The 17,541-nt window shown below is 42.5% G+C and overlaps 2 protein-coding genes across 4 annotated transcripts in view; both read left to right on the plus strand.

Moving 5' to 3' along the window:
* The first annotated feature begins 279 nt into the window (after nt 1–279).
* On the plus strand, nt 280–6,118 carry LOC141966784 (protein FAM83D-B-like). Its single transcript, XM_074919870.1, has 4 exons — nt 280–860; nt 2,602–2,769; nt 3,370–3,494; nt 3,743–6,118. Exons 1-4 carry the CDS (start codon nt 408–410, stop codon nt 4,131–4,133), a joined length of 1,137 nt encoding a protein of 378 aa, XP_074775971.1. The 5' UTR covers nt 280–407; the 3' UTR covers nt 4,134–6,118.
* A 228-nt stretch (nt 6,119–6,346) lies between these two features.
* The window catches only part of DHX35 (DEAH-box helicase 35), a 32,661-nt gene continuing 21,466 nt past the window's right edge, over nt 6,347–17,541 (plus strand). Inside the window, exons 1-9 of one of the 3 annotated variants that reach the window (XM_074919865.1) lie at nt 6,347–6,675; nt 8,880–9,013; nt 9,360–9,452; nt 10,280–10,357; nt 12,574–12,678; nt 13,913–13,974; nt 14,576–14,645; nt 15,210–15,269; nt 17,318–17,430. In XM_074919865.1, coding sequence (XP_074775966.1) covers nt 6,636–6,675; nt 8,880–9,013; nt 9,360–9,452; nt 10,280–10,357; nt 12,574–12,678; nt 13,913–13,974; nt 14,576–14,645; nt 15,210–15,269; nt 17,318–17,430 — 755 coding nt within the window. In that variant the 5' untranslated portion in view covers nt 6,347–6,635. The remainder of the gene's footprint in view (nt 6,676–8,879; nt 9,014–9,359; nt 9,453–10,279; nt 10,358–12,573; nt 12,679–13,912; nt 13,975–14,575; nt 14,646–15,209; nt 15,270–17,317; nt 17,431–17,541) is intronic. The other 2 variants (XM_074919866.1, XM_074919867.1) reach the window with 2 other exon arrangements.

Here is a 17,541-nt window from a genome sequence, read left to right on the forward strand (position 1 = left end):
CCCTGTTTGGCATTTCGAGCCGGGGTGACTAACGCAGCGCTTCCCCTTTCGCCGGTGCCCTCCAGCCGCTCGGGGCGGGCTGAGCCGCGCAGCGCCCGCCCCGGAGAGCCCCGGGCCCTCTGGCCCGCGGAGCCGTTTGATGCGGGCCGGGACCCGGCCGAGGGCTGCGCTGCCTCCCGCTGCTTCATTCGAGGCTCGCGTCGTCTGGGGCTTCCCTGGGCGGGGGAGACTCCCGGCGCTGCCGCCGCAGACCGCCCCGCGAGTGACGCTGCGCCGGTGCCGTCCCGCTGCCGGCGGCCGCTCTCTGTCTGTCTCTCCCGGCGGGGGGCGTGGACGGGCGCTCCCGCGCGTGGGGCGGCCCCGCCGGGCCGCTATAAGGGCTGCGGCGGGGCCGGCCCGGGCGCGCCATGGCCAACCCGTCGCAGTGCCTGGAGGAGGGCGCCGGGCGCTGGCCGCCGCGCCCGCCCGGGCCGTACAGCGAGGCGCAGCGGCTGGCGCTGGAGGAGCTGGTGGCGGGCGGCCCCGAGGCGCTGCGGGCCTTCCTGCGGCGGGAGCAGCTGCCGCCGTTCCTCTCGGAGCCCGAGGTGCAGGCCATCGCGCGGGGCGCCCTGCCGCCCGCCGCCGCCCCGGAGCCGGCGGGCGAGCCCTCGGCCGGCGCCTCCCTCGACGCCTCCTCGCTCACCTACTTCCCCGAGCGCTCGGACCTGGAGCCGCCGGCGCTGGAGCTGGGCTGGCCGGGCTTCGCCAGCGGCGCCTTCCGCGGGCTGACGCGGGTGGAGGCTCACTTCCAGCCGGGCGGCGGGGACAGCATCTACGCCTGCAAGGAGGCGGTGCGGCGGCAGATCCGCTCCGCCCGACAGGTCGGTGACTGCGCTCCGCGGCCAGACCCCGCGTCCCGCTCCCGCCCTCCGCCTCGTCCTTCCCCCCCCCGCGCCGCCTTTTACAGAAGCCCCCGCGTTTACTCTCGACTTTGTTACTGCGCCGGGGTTTTCCCGCCACCTTTTGTATTTCTCTAACAGGTTCGTTAATCGCAGCCTTCTGTGCCCCGCGCTGATGCAAACCGAGCCCGCGCTGTCCCGGCCTCGCTCGGCTCCGCGCCGGCGGGCGGTGCGCCCGGCCCCAGCCCCTCCAACTCGCCGTGGCTTCCCCGTGGTGCGGCGGGGACACCCCGGCTCGGCCCGCGGGACAGACCTGCGAGGGCAGGGGCTGGCTCCCGGGGGAGGTTTCACCCGAGGAGCTTGGGCGAGTACCCAGGTCTTAGCATGAAATCGCGTGAGAATCTGAATAACTTGAAGACAAACTTCGTATTTTTCATTTGTACCTTTAAGATACAAATTTTAAGTGGGGAGGTGAGATACCAAGAGCGGTCAGACAATGGTTAAATTTTTTTACTGTTTCTTTTCATATTTGAGAAGTTTGAACGACTCTGGAAATAAGCTCACCTTTTTCTTCAGGCAATGAAAACACATCTGTCCTCACAAAAAAAACCCTCTTGCCTAGGAATCGGACACCAAATTTGTCTAACACAGAACTAGACCCCTGTTTTTGCCATATCTCAGGGCGAGGAGGAAACCTGAAGCGATACGTTTATTTTACCACTGTTCTGGTTCTTCTGAGATATTCTCTGCCCTGCCGAACACCTCCACCATCAACTCCTTGCTCCTGTTACACCAAAAGTTACTGATGTAGCTGCCGAGGCTGACAGCAATGTCTTTCTTTTCTGATGCACAATACTTTTTTTATCAGCTTGCTTCGGTTTTTGGAGAGGTGTTGAGTCTCCTGCTGCCTTGGCACTGCTCTACAGGTGGAGAAAAGGAGAAAATGCTCAGATTTCTGTAATTTCTTCTTGAAAGTGAAGTTATGTGGTAAAAAAGGGAAGACCTTTGTACAACCTTAATTAAAAAACCATGAGCAACACGGTACTGAACAGATGCAGGGGCTATCGATGCTTCTAACTAGTGATGAACTCTGATTTCTAAATGGAGAAAAGGTGTCTTTCTACAACAGTCTTTCAGGCTGGGTTGTTCACACCTATTGATCCAAAAAAGATACAGATCCTGGCAAAAGAAACTTCAATGCTTGCTGCTGACATTATAGTAAAAAATGAAATTCTACGATGCAGTAATAAAAATCTTAAATGATGTTATCTGTTATAAATCAGGCAAGTGACAACAAATTGGTGCAAATAATCTTTAACAACAATTTCTGTCCATAAATTCAATACATATTTTTTAATATTTAACTATACAGGGACACGAGTAAGTGGTAATAGTGAAGGGGCGATGTATATTGTGTCTCCTCTACTTCAGTGTGCCGTACTCAGTAATCACCTTTACCAAAATACCATTCTCTTCACAGAACTTTATTCCAATTAGTTATTTTTCTTTTCTCTTTCTTATATGTCTGTTAAATGTTTCAGAAGTGCTGTGAACAACAGAAGCATATACCGTATCACAGAAGATTGTACCATGTTCCATTACCACTAGGGAAAAAAAGAGGGAGGGGTCAGAATATTTAATTTGAAAGTCAAATTCCTCATGTGCCATCTCCCTCGGGATGCTGTGGAAACAGCCTAATGATCTCTTCTGAAACTTGTTGCAGATGATTGCCCTGGTTATGGATTCCTTCACAGATACTGATATCTTCAAAGATCTTTTGGAAGCTTGTAACCAGCGGCAAGTTAAAGCATATATCCTTCTAGATCAGTCTTCATTTTCCCACTTTCTAAAAATGTGCAAGGATCTGGGAGTTGACCTCGAACAGGAAAAGGTGAGCCTTGTTGTGTTTATAGGGATAGAGAGTTGATCCTCTTATGACTTTAATCTTTGAGCTATCAGAAGAGGAAATTATTATGCCTGCTGCCACAAAATGGGGTTTATGTAGCTCTAGCTCTTTCTTGGAAGATTTAACCATTCTCACATAAGAAGGCAGTTAATAGAAAAATCAAAATCTTTACACGTGGATGTTACAGGTGCTTTCTGAGCACAAATATTGACTATTCAAGGAAAGGCAGGAGGAATGTCCAGTTGCTAAAGCATGACTGGAGTTGCTCAGGCTCGCTGAGACTTTGAAGGCTTGTGGAGAAGCAGGTTGTCAGGAGTCTGTGGAGTTTGGGTCCCTCCGAGGTTAGGCAACAGGAATTTTTACAGTTGCATTCTGCACAATCAGTGTATGGGTTTGCCCCTTAATGCCATCTCTTTGCCTACTAAAACAAGACAAAATTATCATTTGGTTCCTAGAGGCTGGATCTTGTGGCACTGTGCAGCAACTTTTGCTAGTTCATCAGTGATCCTTATTCTTGTGCGTTACTCCTTTACATGCGAGCATTTAACTTTGAAATCCACGTGACACTTGCCATATCTTTAACAGCTGATGAGAATTCGAAATATCACTGGGAAAACATACTACACGAGGTCTGGTGCCAAAATTGTTGGAAAAGTCCGTGAAAAGTTCATGTTAATTGATGGCATTAGAGTGACAACAGGCTCCTACAGGCAAGTGCCAATTTCTTTCTGTTGCTTAACACGGTTTCTTTACATGGAAAGGAAAAAAAGCCATGTTGCAAAACTGCTTTCCTTATCAGGGTTTTTGTGTAATGTTTGTCCTAAAAAGAGCATGCTGCTCATCATTTGCATTATAAGAACAATTTAACAAAATGTGATGAAAGAGAATTTTCAGTTTAATACTTTGTTTACTATTTATTTTTGATTAACTCAGAGTTTTCTCCTTCTTCCTTTTCTAGTTTTACATGGATGGATGGGAAGCTGAACAGCAGTAACATTTTGATTCTGTCAGGCCCCGTGGTTGCACACTTTGACCTGGAATTTCGGATTCTTTATTCACAGTCAAAGCCTATCAACCTCAAAGAGTTATCCAGCTGCAAGAAGAACAAGGTGTTGGACCAGCTGGTCAGGATAACAGTGGCTTCCAGAGACTCAACCAGGGAAAACTTCCTAGGAATGGAGTTTTTGTATCTTAGAGCATTTGTAGGAAATCTAAAAAGGAAGCGAAGCTGGCTGCATGCCTCAAGGGAGGCAGTCTATATGTCAAATAATGCAATGCATGCCTCTCCGCCACTGACTAAGAGGAACGGCTCTCTAGTTATGAGGCCACACTGGATCGTAGAGAGATGAATTGCACGATCACTTGGTGCGAGAAGCAGAACCTCAGGAGGCCCATCCAGCCGTCCATGTCCAGTACTGTTTTACAGTATGTTTGTGAGAGCAGCTGGGGAACAAACCTTGAACTGAGAGAAAGTGATACTGGAATTGTGGTTTTGTTTGAAGACCACTGTAATGCAGAGCAACAGATACAACTATGGCATTGTCTTAGGCTCAGATGTGTTTAAAAAAAATACTCTAACACCTAGAAAGCCATTATTGACTTCTAGTATTCTGTCAGATTTTCATTTTTCAACCTATTCTTACATGTTTTAAAGCTGATGGGTTAGCAGTGTCTTAGCTCAGTAGCTCAAACCTTTTTGCAAGGAATCTAGGTATAGAAAATACTACTACTTAAAACTCTTCCAAAGATGAATATCAGGTCTGCTGTACAGCTCTGAAATCAGTCTCAGTTTAGTCTTGTGTTGCATGAACTCTCCACAGACTGTTTCATGACACAGAACTGGAGTACTCATAATCTAGAAACTAGTAGACAGTACCATACTACTAGTCCTCAAATGTCACATTTTCTTTACACAAAGCTGTGCTGCCAGGCAGAACGAGCTAACATGTCAGGCAAACAAGGCTTTCACAATGACTGAATTTCAAATTACCTTTTCTTTCCAATTAGAAGGATACTTGTATTGTTGGACATCATGCAATAAATGCATGCAAGGCATAGTATTCCTAAGAACCTACTATGTTTGTACAGAGCCAAATGAGACCATTTTCTTGGCATTATTATATATTACTATACATACTTTTGGGTTTCTTTATGGTTGCTACCGCTGTCTGATCTTATGGGAAAACTGAGTAGATCTGAAATCTGAAGCTGCTGCTACTTCTCAAAAGCCTTACTTTCACCAGCCATGAAATAACATGGAAGTCAGAAGCAGAACCGTTTATTTTTATGGTTTCATGCAAGCTAGATTTTTTAAAAATAAAAATCCATCCATTTCTGGAGGAAAAAAAAAACCAAACAAACCCACAAATGAACAAACTGTCCTCCCAAACATTTGTAAATAGAGACACTGAAGTTCCAGCAGCCTGCCAGTGCAGAAACTCTCAGCCCAACCACGGCAGCTGTGGCCAAAGCAAAGGTGCACCATTTCCTGAGTTGTTCTCGAGGCTCTCAGTCAGATATATGCTTGTGTAAGTGTCTTGTGGGTTCTGGGCTTCAAGGGGGAGGGTTAAAACTCAGCTGGGGAATTTCATCTGGTTCCATGCTGAACATCTGCAGGACAACATTAAACTGGACATGTGGAGCTTACAAAAATAACCTTCATGGACAGTGCCATAGTGTACTGATTAGGATACAACTAATCTGCAACCTTTTGCTTCTGCGCTTACAGTCATGGCAATGTAATAGTTTTGACTGTCCTAATCTGTAAATATTCAGTAGTCTAATCTTTTAACCAGATGTAAAGAAGTTTGAAATATACCTTTTTATTCTTATTTTCCATACACATAAAACATATGGTGTTTTAGTCTACGCAAAATATTGTTTATACAATCTTATTTTCACAATAATATCTGTATATGTTTTCTCAAATAAAAGTTTTTAACTTTGTTATTCATCTCATTAATAGGCAACTCTCTCCATGTGCTTTTTCTCAACAGTTTCTAATATACCAATAATACAAAATAATGTCATGAGTTGTGTTTGAGAGTGGGCTTAATCTGAAAAGTACATTGAAATAAATAACTAGAATTTTCAGAATGTCTTTAATTATATCTGAATAATCTCTTTTTCACGTGGTTACCTACTTAGCATACAGAATGACAGTGGAGGTACAGCGTTGTGAACTGCAGTCTGTGTGAATCACCACAACTGCACTGCCAGTGTGTTGTTATTCATGGAGAATGATTAGTAAGAATATAAAGCGATTATATATTTTTTTCTATAAGCATGATTTTTTGACAGCATTACTAAACTTATTAGAAGCTGTTTGTTTGTTTGTTTTCTCCACTCCAGTCTATACTTAGTTAACTCAAAGTCTACACCGGGTTTGATTCAATAACCTTGTAATGAGCCTGTGGTAAGGCACGGCTGGTGTGAAGGAATCCTCCGCGTGGCGTAGGGAAGCGAATAGCTTTCCTTGAGACGAGTGCTTTTAGCGGGCGGTCCTTAACCCCGCTAGATCCTAGGTTTTCCCCCAGGTTTTACACACCATTACCAGCAGCTCCTGGCAGGCTTGGCTCACGCATTCCCCGGGCCCGCGTTATCTGCATTTCACGCTTTTCCGCCGGCTCGGAGGGGAAGGCCGCGTCCGTCACACCTGAGGAACTGAGCAGCGGGTTTCCTCCGCACCGGCGCTCTGCGGCCGCGCGGGTGCTCCCCGCCGGGAGCCGCTCCTGCCGTTAGGATACGGAAAGGCCCGAAGGCGCCGAGCGCCGGTAACGGGCTGGGCCGGCAGGCGCCCCCTCGGCGCCGCGGCCCCGCCCCGCCGCTTCCGCCTGCCCCCTCACCCCAAGATGGCGGCGCCCGTGGGACCGGTGAAGTTTTGGAAGCCGGGTGAGGGGGCGCGGGCGGTGCGGGAGTGGCGGTCCCGGGGCGGCGGGGGTGCGTGTCGGGGAGTGCCTTCCCGCGCTGGCTCTGGCGAGGGCCCCGGCGGCCGCACGGATTTTAGACGCCGAGGGCAGAGGAGGAACGCGCTGTCCCTGCGCCGCCGGGGCCTGGCGGGCGGCGAGGCCGCTGCGACTCCAGCTGGGAGCTGCCCGGTACCGGGGGCGGCAGGGGAGGGGACGGAGTCCGCCCTCAGTCCTCTGGGGTGGGTGTGCTGCCCTTCGGGGGGGGGCTCGGCTGGCTGGAGCAACGCGCTGGGGAACCTGAAGAAGTTTATCAAAGGGAGGTGCGAAGTCCTGCCCCCGAAGGGGAGTAACCCCTGGTGCCGCACAGCGCGGATCGCAGCTCCGCAGAGCGGAGGGGACCTCGGGGCCCCGTGGGCTACAAGCTGGGTGTGAGTTATTGGTGAGCCCCGACAGCAAAGAAGGTCACCCTCACCCCCGGCTGCGAGAGGAGGAGCGCTGCTCTTAGGCTGAGGGAGGTGATCCTTCCCCTCAGCACAGGGAAGGCCGTATCGGGGTGCTCTGTGGGCTCCCCAGCACCGGAAAAATATGGGCTTCCTGCAGTAGGTCCACAAAGTGACAGACCAAAAAGCCAGTTGAGAGAAGGGAGCGTGCAACATGCAATGGGGGGCTGAGAGAGCTGGGACTGCGCAGCCTGGAGGAGTCTCAGGAGGATATATTGATGTATATAAACACTTGGTAGGGGGGTGTAAAGAAGAGGGAGGCAGACTCTACTTGTTAGTGCCTACTGACGGTACAAGAGGCAGTGGGCACAAGCTGGAACGTGAGAAAGCTTATACATGAGAAAACCCTTTTCTACTCTGTGGGTGATGAGGTTCTGGAACAGTCAGATGGGTTGTGGGGTCTCTAACCCATCCGATTGAGGACCTGAGCGGCATGCTGTAAGTGACCCTGTGGTAAGCAAGGTGATGTTCTAGAAGGTCTCCAGAGGTGCCTCCCAGCTCTGCTGTGGCTCTGTGATTGTTCCCTCGGGGTTTGGGCAGTTGTATACCTTCCCATTCACTTGTCCCAAAGGGGAGCTTGGTGGGTCTGGGTTTGGTAAATTTTTAAAAATTCGTCACTGTGTTGTGGTATGGTGGGGCTTGACTATTCCACAGTGAAGATTAGTTTAGCAAACAGCTTCTTAATAATTTGAATATTATAATAATATGTGCATATATACAATATGTATATACGTAGTACTATATTGACAGTTTTATATTAAAAAACACAGAAAATGCTGTGAAAGAAAATCTGTGGGTTATTAGAAGCAATATTTGTTAATTTCATTGATTTGTCAAGATCCAGATATTTAGATCCCTGGTTCTTAACTTCCCCATCTGTCTTGGGGACTGAATAGTTATTGGAATCATTGCTAATCACTCTTAAAATTGGATCAAATTGCCATAAAAGTTGCTTGGCAGCTTTGAATAAGGATTGCTTTCAAACAGTGGTGAAAGTGGGAAAAGCCCAACCAAGCAAATCCTACAAAACAGGGGAATCCTTCTCTTTGCTCTCAGACTTTTCCAGTTGAATCTGCAGCTGGAGATGATACATTTTCTTACTGAGATGAGTTTGTGTTTCTAGTTCACTTGCATGATTCAGCATTTTCAGTTGTCAGTAGTTTTATAGTAACCTGCAGCAGGAATAAATCAAGTTTCAGTTACTGAGGTAAATTCGGATCTGAACCAAGTGGCACATCTCAAGAGCAGGCGACGTTGAATGTTTATACAGTTGAGGTTAGTCAGGGAAGTTCTGTTACATGTCTGACCAGCTGGCTTAAAATCCATGGATGTAATTCTGAGTAGGATACTGAAGATATACCTGAACTGTTGCACAGAAAACGAAGCTCCCAAGATCTTGCTGTATATTTTTCACATGTTCTTTTTTTCTCCTTTATCTTCTTTTAAGAATTCAAATACTTATTCACATTAGATTTGCTTTTTTTAACCATCAGGGGACACATTTTATTTGAAAGAATTTCTGCATGTTTACTGTTAGCTAATATTTTGATTATTGTCACAGAAAAGTTAGTTGATGTATGCTGCTACTCATGATTCCTCCTTGTAAGGAACGTGTTTATTTTGGTTGTATTGTGATACACTAGGCAGAAGTGTGTTCTTCTAGTTAAAATTCACTTACATCATCTAGGCACGGAAGGTCCTGGTGTCAGTGTCTCAGAGGAGAGACAGAGCCCTGCTGAGAGTAGTGGCATAACCATCATCTATAATCCTTATGCTTCCCTTTCTATTGAACAACAAAGACAAAAGCTGCCTGTTTTTAAGGTATGGAAGTTCTTTTTGGTATATTAAGTCTATTGTATGATGTTTGACTCATGTCTTTTCTTGAAAGAGCAGTATAGAACCACTTTAAAATATAACGTAATAATTTTATGACCTTACTCTCTTCATTTGTTGGTCCTGTTTGACAACTGTTACTGACAGTTTTAAGGGTTTTATAGATTCATTCTACTTTATGTTGTACATATCATTTATAAATTTCAAAGAACTGTTTAGCTTTTGGCAGCAAACGACATGTGAAATGAGTTTGCTGTGTCTGTTAGATATGTAAATATGGTCATTTAAATTATTGTACATGTTTTTGATACTTAAATATCATCTTCTCTTTCAGCTAAGAAATCACATACTTTATCTAGTGGAGAACTATCAAACTCTAGTGATTGTTGGGGAAACAGGTTGTGGCAAATCAACACAGATTCCACAAGTAAGTGTCTGTTTAACTTGGTAAAATCGGGTATTCCCTTATGGCATTTTACATGAAACGTTAAACCTGCAACCCAGAACTGCAGTGTGAGAATGGAATTCACCTGTGCTCATGTGTGTGACCAAAAGGAGAGAAATAGAAGGAGAAAATAGCAGGAGCTGGTATATCTGTAATATAAAACCTCCTTCCACTACAATAAAGGACCATATTCAACACATAAGTTTATGCTGGTACAAATACTAGTCACTGTGCTGTAGTGGGTGTTTATTACTCTATCAGAATCATGTTTAAAATTTTGTTGAAGATATGTCTTAAAGAAGGAAAAAGGTACAATTTTTTTACAAACTTTCCTCTTGGAATTTTTTGGAATGTTGTCTTTTTTGTGGTTTTGTAAAACTCTCTTTTGTGACAGGAATGAAAATAGTCTGATAATGTTTGTTCTTGATTTTAACTCAAAAAATTGCAGACTAATGATGAATGCCACCTGCCTCACTGTGAGCACAGGGCTTGTGCTGCTTAGTTTTTTTCTTAAAGGGGTTATAAAATAAAGGAAAGAAGAGAAGAAGATGAAGTAGTTAAAAAATACTTGAAACCCAAAGAACTGCTCTTAGATGCTTTCTGAAAGCACCTGTGCTTAGGAAGTAGGTATTGTACTGTGTTACTTTCAATGGTGAGATTAATAATGCACAAAATCTCTGACTGATTTGCCTAAGGTCATGCATCATTTAGTGTTAGAACCAGGAAAAAGCACATAGTGTGGAGAGCTAACACCTTGCTGTAATCACAGCACAACCAATTAATTTCTTATCCTCAATATTTGTTTGCAGTACCTAGCAGAAGCTGGCTGGACAGCTGAAGGAAGAGTTGTTGGAGTGACGCAGCCTCGTCGGGTTGCTGCTGTTTCAGTGAGTTTCTCCACTGTGTCCAAATTTTCCCAGTTTGTTGTCATAATAACCTCCAATTTATTAGCAGGTTTTGCTGAATAGCAGGAATCACAACTGTGTGAGCTCCTGAATGAACAGATGTTTCCACTTCCTCACAGAACTGCTGGTGCTATACACTGAATTCAACATGATTAGTAGGTCTTGCCAGAGATTCTGAGTCCAGAATTGCAGATGTGGAAGCTTTGAAATAAAATTGAATGGTATCAGCAGAACTGTGTATAGAAGCTAGGGCTGTGCAGGTTTGAGCTATGATTGACTGTACTAGAACTGTGCTTGTGTGACCCTTAACTTCTGTCACAAAGTAAAGTAGTGATATAAATCAGTGTGCATTTACGTAGCCAGTAGAAGGAGGAGGAGGTGGTGTATCCCTTTCTAGCAATTCATAAATAGGGTTTTTAAAATTTTTTTTTTGTTCTTGTGGGATTTTTTTTGTTTGTTTTCTCTTGTAAGAGTGTGAGGGAAAAGAGGAAATTATTTTATTGTGAGAAATCTTTTCATATACATAGTATGTCTAGGCTAGCATAATGTCAACTACATGTGCTAGGAGAGGAAGGAGATGCTGAGGGCAATAACCTGTAGTCTCTGTTAATCCTCTGCACAGAAAGCATCTGGTGTTCCTTGACTTCATAACTAAAGCCAAACACTGACTGGGTGGGCTGAAGTTTCTGCTGCAGCATTCTTTTTGTACAGAAGACTGAGATGCCATTTTGTAACCCTCATTGTGCCTGTTCCTTATAATGCATTAAAGTGTACCTGCAACAAATCAGCTTGTGCCTCTGCTCAAAACGTCCTAGACTGAGCAGCTGTGCAGCCTACTGTTTCATCTCATCCAGTGGTCTTTGACCAGATCCAACGTGGTTAAGCAAACAGCCTCTAGCAGTGAATCTGCATCTTGTGCTTTGGGCAGGTTTGCCTGCAGTGCCCTCCCTTTTCTCCTTCACAGGACATCCAGCTGACAGTGCGTGGTTCTACAGGAGATACTGTGTACACTGCAATGATTTCTCACATGCCAGACTTACTTCTCTTTTCTCTTTCATGTCTTAACACATTTTTAAGCCTAAAATAAAAAGATTACTCAGTTAGGGCTTAGTATATAGGCACAGTAGGATTTTTCTTCAAGAATGTCGTTGCAAACTGTGTGGACTGTGTGGCTGTTGCAGGGACATGAGAGATATGGTTGATGATTTACTGCTTTGTCTTGAACTGAAAGCAGTGTTTTTAAGAGGTGTGCTTGTCTGTGTTCCCGTCTAGAGTATGAGGGTTGTCAGAAGTAAAGATAAGTAGTTTCAGAGGCATAAGGCATAGTTTAGAAATTCCTGAACTTCCGTTTGCATTACCCAGACTGACAATTATCCTGAATGCTTGGGCTGAAAGTGATTCAGTGATAAGATTCCGTGTGAAATCATGAATTTGCTGCCTGCTGGTATAGTTTAGAATGTCACTCAAATGACTGAGAGTAGCTTGCTTTTGGAATTCTGCTAGTACTAATGTATGTATTGTGGAGTTTTATTGTGTCTTTAATAAATGTCTTTCCAGCTTGCTGAGATTGTGGCCTGATAATACCTAATATTCTGTAGAGTAAGTCAAAATAGCTCAGGATTTTTAGCTAAAGGAGCTATTGGCTTAAAACTGGCCCAGGTAGTACTCTTCCAAAAATTGTTGCTTATTTTAATTATTCTGCCAGTTCTCTGTTTTCTGCATAGAAGATTATGTATTACAAAAAGTACAGTAGCATCTTTATTTAAAAAAAAAAAAAAAAAGACAGATCAGCTTAACTGGTAACTCTTTTTTGCATGCCACATACCTGTACTCTTTCCCTTTTCACATGCTAACTGTGTTCTTAAATTGCATTCCTGCAATTGCTGGTAGGTGGTCCTTCCCCAGCCTTGTGTCTGGTTGAGTGGCAGCCTTTGTAGGTCTGTCAGAGGACTTATCACAGAAAGGTACCTCTGTAGCATTCCTGAATAGAAGCAGTGTGAAACAGATTTATTAAGTTACACTAAACCATTTGAAAAGTTGTATGCACTGTTATGTCAAACAGAATTTTGAATGAGAACAAATAATTCTTTGGAAGCATTAGCTCTGTTCCTGTTTTGATGCCAGTCCTCTACGGACAAAATGAATACAATGAAGTGTGTTGTGAGCTGTCTCATGTTTATAAGAATCTCTTTCCTCAGGTTGCAGGACGAGTTGCTGATGAAAGAGGAGCAGTGTTGGGGCATGAAGTTGGATACTGTATTCGGTTTGATGACTGCACAGATCCACAGGCTACAAGAATTAAGGTGAAACATGAACAGTATGTGGTTGCTCTGAAACTCTTCAAGTACTTTTGCAAAATTAATGAGAACCTTGTGATGCTCCATAAAGAGTGCCCCAAAAGTGTGCTTGAAATGGCCATGGCTGTCCAAACCTTAATAAAACGAGTACGTGTTCAATTCTGCTAGTCTGGCAGCCACCGTTTTAAACCTGAAGGAGATTTTCAAGGTGGGTATGGCCAGATGTTGGTACAGTGCTAGTGTAACCCGATAAGTCACTCAAGAGTCAGTGAAAGACTGCGGTGAATCACAGCTAAAGTATCCTCACCACCCTAAAAATAGATTTTGATTAACGGCGCAGATAAAACATAAAATGAGTAGGCTAACTGGGAGTAATTTGATGTGGATTAAATAGCAAGCTTTGCAGCTGTTCTTTAGTGCTGTAAGCAATATTAATGTTGCTTGTGTTGTGTACAGACGAGAATTTGCTTTAGTTGTGCTGGAATAGCAATGATGATCAATGAGACAATTTACTCTGATTTTTTTTTTTTTTTTTCCTGAGGCTAGTAGCCCTTTTAAAATGAAAGAAATGGAGATGTTTGTTCATTAAATGCAGCTGAAATAATCTTTATTTTTTTTGAGTGTGATGACTAATCACTTGAGGTTGGAAATGCGAAGGTTTTTGCCTTGCATACCAGTTATTGCCCAGTTCAAGGCCACTGTTGAAGTCCCAGGTCAAACTACTGTTTTGATGGCTACACAAAGCTGGTGGGTTTCCCCTAGTTAGTATGAAGAAAGTATTAAATTAAAATGTTGCATTTTCTTGAAATGTTAAAGTTTGTGTTCTGGTCAGAAGTGTGTAATAGAGATTAAGTAGCCTCCTTTCAGAGGATCAAGTCTGGTTTGACACACAGGGTGTTATTGGTAGAGCAGATTTAGCCATGTTACAGACAAGAGTAAAGAAATTTCTACTGCCATGCTCCTATGCTGCCAATCTGTTATTTTATTCAATACAAAAATAACTAATTTTAAAAAATCCTATACTGATTAAAAAGCAGTCACTCTGCTTATCTCTGGATTAGCACTCAAATACATATTTGGCTTTTGTAGCTGAAAATAGGTCAATTTAATAGATCATTAGAAAATTGAAGGCAAGGAAAAATTTAAGCAAAACCCTAGAAAATCATCTGTAACAATCACATGAGTAATCAAGACTGCCTGTTTGGATTTTTAAAATATTTCTCTTTGCATTCACTTTTAGTTTCTAACTGATGGTATGCTGGTGAGGGAGATGATGGCTGATCCTTTACTAACAAGATACAGGTAAGGAAACATGGAATGAATACTTGCCGAAACTGCATTTTTCTTAGATGTGGTTATTATAAATTAAATACCAAAAGATGTGAAAATTATTTTAGGAGTTTGACTCCTTTATGTTGTAAAGACTGTTAGAAAATCAATTGATCACTACACAACAAACAGGAGGATTTGGTGCTGCGGATTTGTAACAAAAGTTAAATGGGCCTCATGGAGTCTGAATCTGTTCATTTTAGTTTTAAATTCATTTTTTCTTTCTGGTGCTAATAAATTAAAAAAACCTAACCAAACAAACAACAACAAACATAGGCTATGCTGGTATCCAGAAAACCCATGCAATACAGTAAAGATAGACTTTTTTTTCTACCCCTTTCCAAAAGCTAGCCTGAATAAAGAACACTATGTATGTACCACATGGCGTTATCTACATTTTTCTCCCTACTTTGTCACTGTGCTTTTTTTAACTTCCCCAGTTTTCTAAGCGGTTGTAAACAGTCATAGTCCAGCAGCAGATTTCAAATAATTATATTTCTATAAGACAGGAAGACACTGATTCTAGTGTCAATCAAACCACTTCTGAAATCTTATCTTTCTGCTTTATTCACAGTGTGCTCATGCTGGATGAAGCCCATGAAAGGACTCTTTATACAGATATTGCCATTGGCTTACTAAAAAAGGTTTGGGTTTTTTTTTTAATGTTCTCTGTAACTGTTTTCATTTTCATCCTTTTCGTTAAACTTCTGATCCTGATGGCTGTAGTGAACCCATTTGAGAGAGGATGGTTTCTAGTTTCTCTTTTATCCTGCAGCCTATTGTACATACCCAACTATTTACTTTAGACATCTGACACTCAGGATCCTTTATTTCCTTCCCTTGATGGTGAAATGTCTCCTTAGATTATATTAGCAAATGGGTAGTCTTCATTCTGCTGATGATGATCATGTGAAGTGATCTGATAGGGGGTTGTTGCTGACTTCAAGCTACTAAAGATCTGACTCCCATCAGAAATTAAGAGTAAACTGTAATGATTACAGACTGAATGCCCTTAAAATGAATGTATAAAACTCCAAACGTCATCCGGTTGTTAGATCTATGGGGTGACGTGGGTGCTTCAGTTCATCAGCTGACTTGTAAAGTATTTTTAAAGAAGTTATTGGTAATCTAAATGCTCTAAAACTTGGTTCTAGTCTTATATCTCAGAAAATAGTTTTTACTCTGGATGTTCTTGGTCTCTGTCCTAGGTTCAAAAGAAGCGTGGGGATCTTCGACTGATTGTGGCTTCAGCCACCTTGGATGCAGAGGTATAGCTCACAGATTTGGTTTGAAATTAAGTGACCTTAAATGACAGCTCCATGTCTATTTATATACAGCTTATCCTCTGTGCTCTTTGCTTCTTGTGAAGCATTACTGCTGTTTGAGTGGTGAAGAGAGGGAGGAGTGCAGGAAAATAATCGGCTGTAGATAAGTTGCTGTGTTTGGCTTTCATTTTGTATTAGCAAACTTTTTTGGAAGTGAATTTAAATATGGATCTGCTTTTCATATATTGATGCCTTTTTTCCTTTTATTGGCATTGTTATATAAAAAGATGTCCTCTTGGCTTAATGTAGCCTGGTAAGAGACATTGGTTTAGCTTTGTTTTGCTGATAGCAATAATTTGAGACAACCACAGACCAGTAAAAATAAGTGATTAAAAAGTAGACTTAATTTCAGTGAGATTTTACTATTTCCCTGATTGACTTTGGCCTTGGAAACTTATGTAATGTGACTAAAAATGTTTAATTTAATAATTAAATTTTGAGTAGGAACAGACGAAAAGCTCTCCTAGCCCAGAGCAGTGTTTCATCCAGCCTGATGTTCTGTCTGTAGCAGCAGCAGCCGTAAGAGATGCTGTTTAGGGAGAGCATATGAGCCTGTCCACCTGCTGTGGGTCTGTTCTCTGTGAGCTGCCTCAGCATGTGCAATGGTTGTAATAAAGATAATAGACAGTACTTTCTGCTGGTTCCTTCTTGTGTGTGTTTATGGACCTGCTGTTTGTTAATTTGTCTTTGAATCTGCTTGATGAAGCTGTAAGTCTCCAGGACATCATGTGAGAGGCAATTTTCATAAGTTTGCCACCTACTATGTAATGAAGTATTCTATTTAATTTCTTTTAAACCTGCTAGTTTCATCAAGGACCTCCTAGTTTTAGTAATGTAGGGGTTTTTTTAAAAAAACCCAACACAAAACAACCACAAAACCAAAAACTGCACCGGTTTTACTTTTTCTGTCATCTTTGATTCTGTAAACCTCAGCTGTCTTCTTAACCTTCTTCTCCCCGAGCAGAACCCCAACCTTTTCAGTCTCTTTTCATAAGGCAGCTACTTCATAGTCCATCATATTCATTGCTTTTTTCTGAACCTTTTCCTAACTCCGGTGTCCTTCATGAGATGTGGTGGTGAGAGCTTGCATGTAGCACTGAAGGTGGAGGTGTACTGAGATTTCCTTTAGTGGCAAATATCATATGCCATAAATCTTGATAGTATGCTGAGCTTTGCTAGTACTTGCACTACTGTGTATTCTGTATTATATTAGATAACATTGCAATAATTTGCCTTTGCAAAATTTTATCTGCCAGAAATAACACATTTCAAATAGCTTACAGTTAATGTGAAAATAACTTAATACGAGCCAAATGTTTAGTGTGACTATGTATACATTTGTTTAAATACAGAAAATTTATGATATCTATAATGGTCATAAAAGTTGAGATTCATTATTTGTGTTTTTAATGTGTATTCTTTTGCTGTTATATATTTAAAATACTTCATGGCAATAAATCTAAATTTCCAAAGATGTCTCGCAACACATAAATCAAAAACATACATAAGTCAGTCTGACCCTGCTTTTATAAAGTGAGATCCTGGTGTTCAGTGAGAGCTGTACAATTTATTTACTAATCCAAAAATGGATGAGAATATGGAAGCTGTACCCAAAACTTCTAGGACCAATTATTTCTATGTTTGTCTTAGCTTTGAGTTTGCTGCTGTTATAGACCCAATGAAAAGTTTATACATCTACTTTTTCCAATTGTATCAGGTGATTTAATTAATTTTATTACCCCTTTTTGATCTTTGCTTCTGAAAGTAATAAACATGCAATACAGTGTATTTGTGCTAAATGCCTGAATCCCAGACAGAATAGAAGGCAACAAAATCAAACTTTAAAATGTTTAAATTGGAACTTCTTCATAAATTTGACAGTATTTTGATAAAAACATCCAAGCAGTAGTAATTTAACTTCATGTCTTTAGGTTTCTCCTGCAATTCTTTGAAGTATCAAACTGAAAGTGTTTGTTTTTATTTTAATGTAGAAATTCAGGGATTTCTTTAATCAAAATGAGAGCGGTGACCCCAGCAAAGATACCAGTGTGATCCTTACTGTTGAGGGGAGGACATTTCCAGTGGACATCTTTTACATCCAGAGGTGTGTTCCTGTTTGATCGTGTCAGTGGTGATTAGGAGAGTGTGCAACTGGTGTTGTTTTGTCTAGGTTGGAGCTCAGAAATTCCCAGACCAACGGTAAGGAGGTGTAAAA

Source organism: Athene noctua, chromosome 16 (genome assembly GCF_965140245.1).
Source record: "Athene noctua chromosome 16, bAthNoc1.hap1.1, whole genome shotgun sequence".
Classification (NCBI taxonomy): Eukaryota; Metazoa; Chordata; class Aves; order Strigiformes; family Strigidae; genus Athene; species Athene noctua.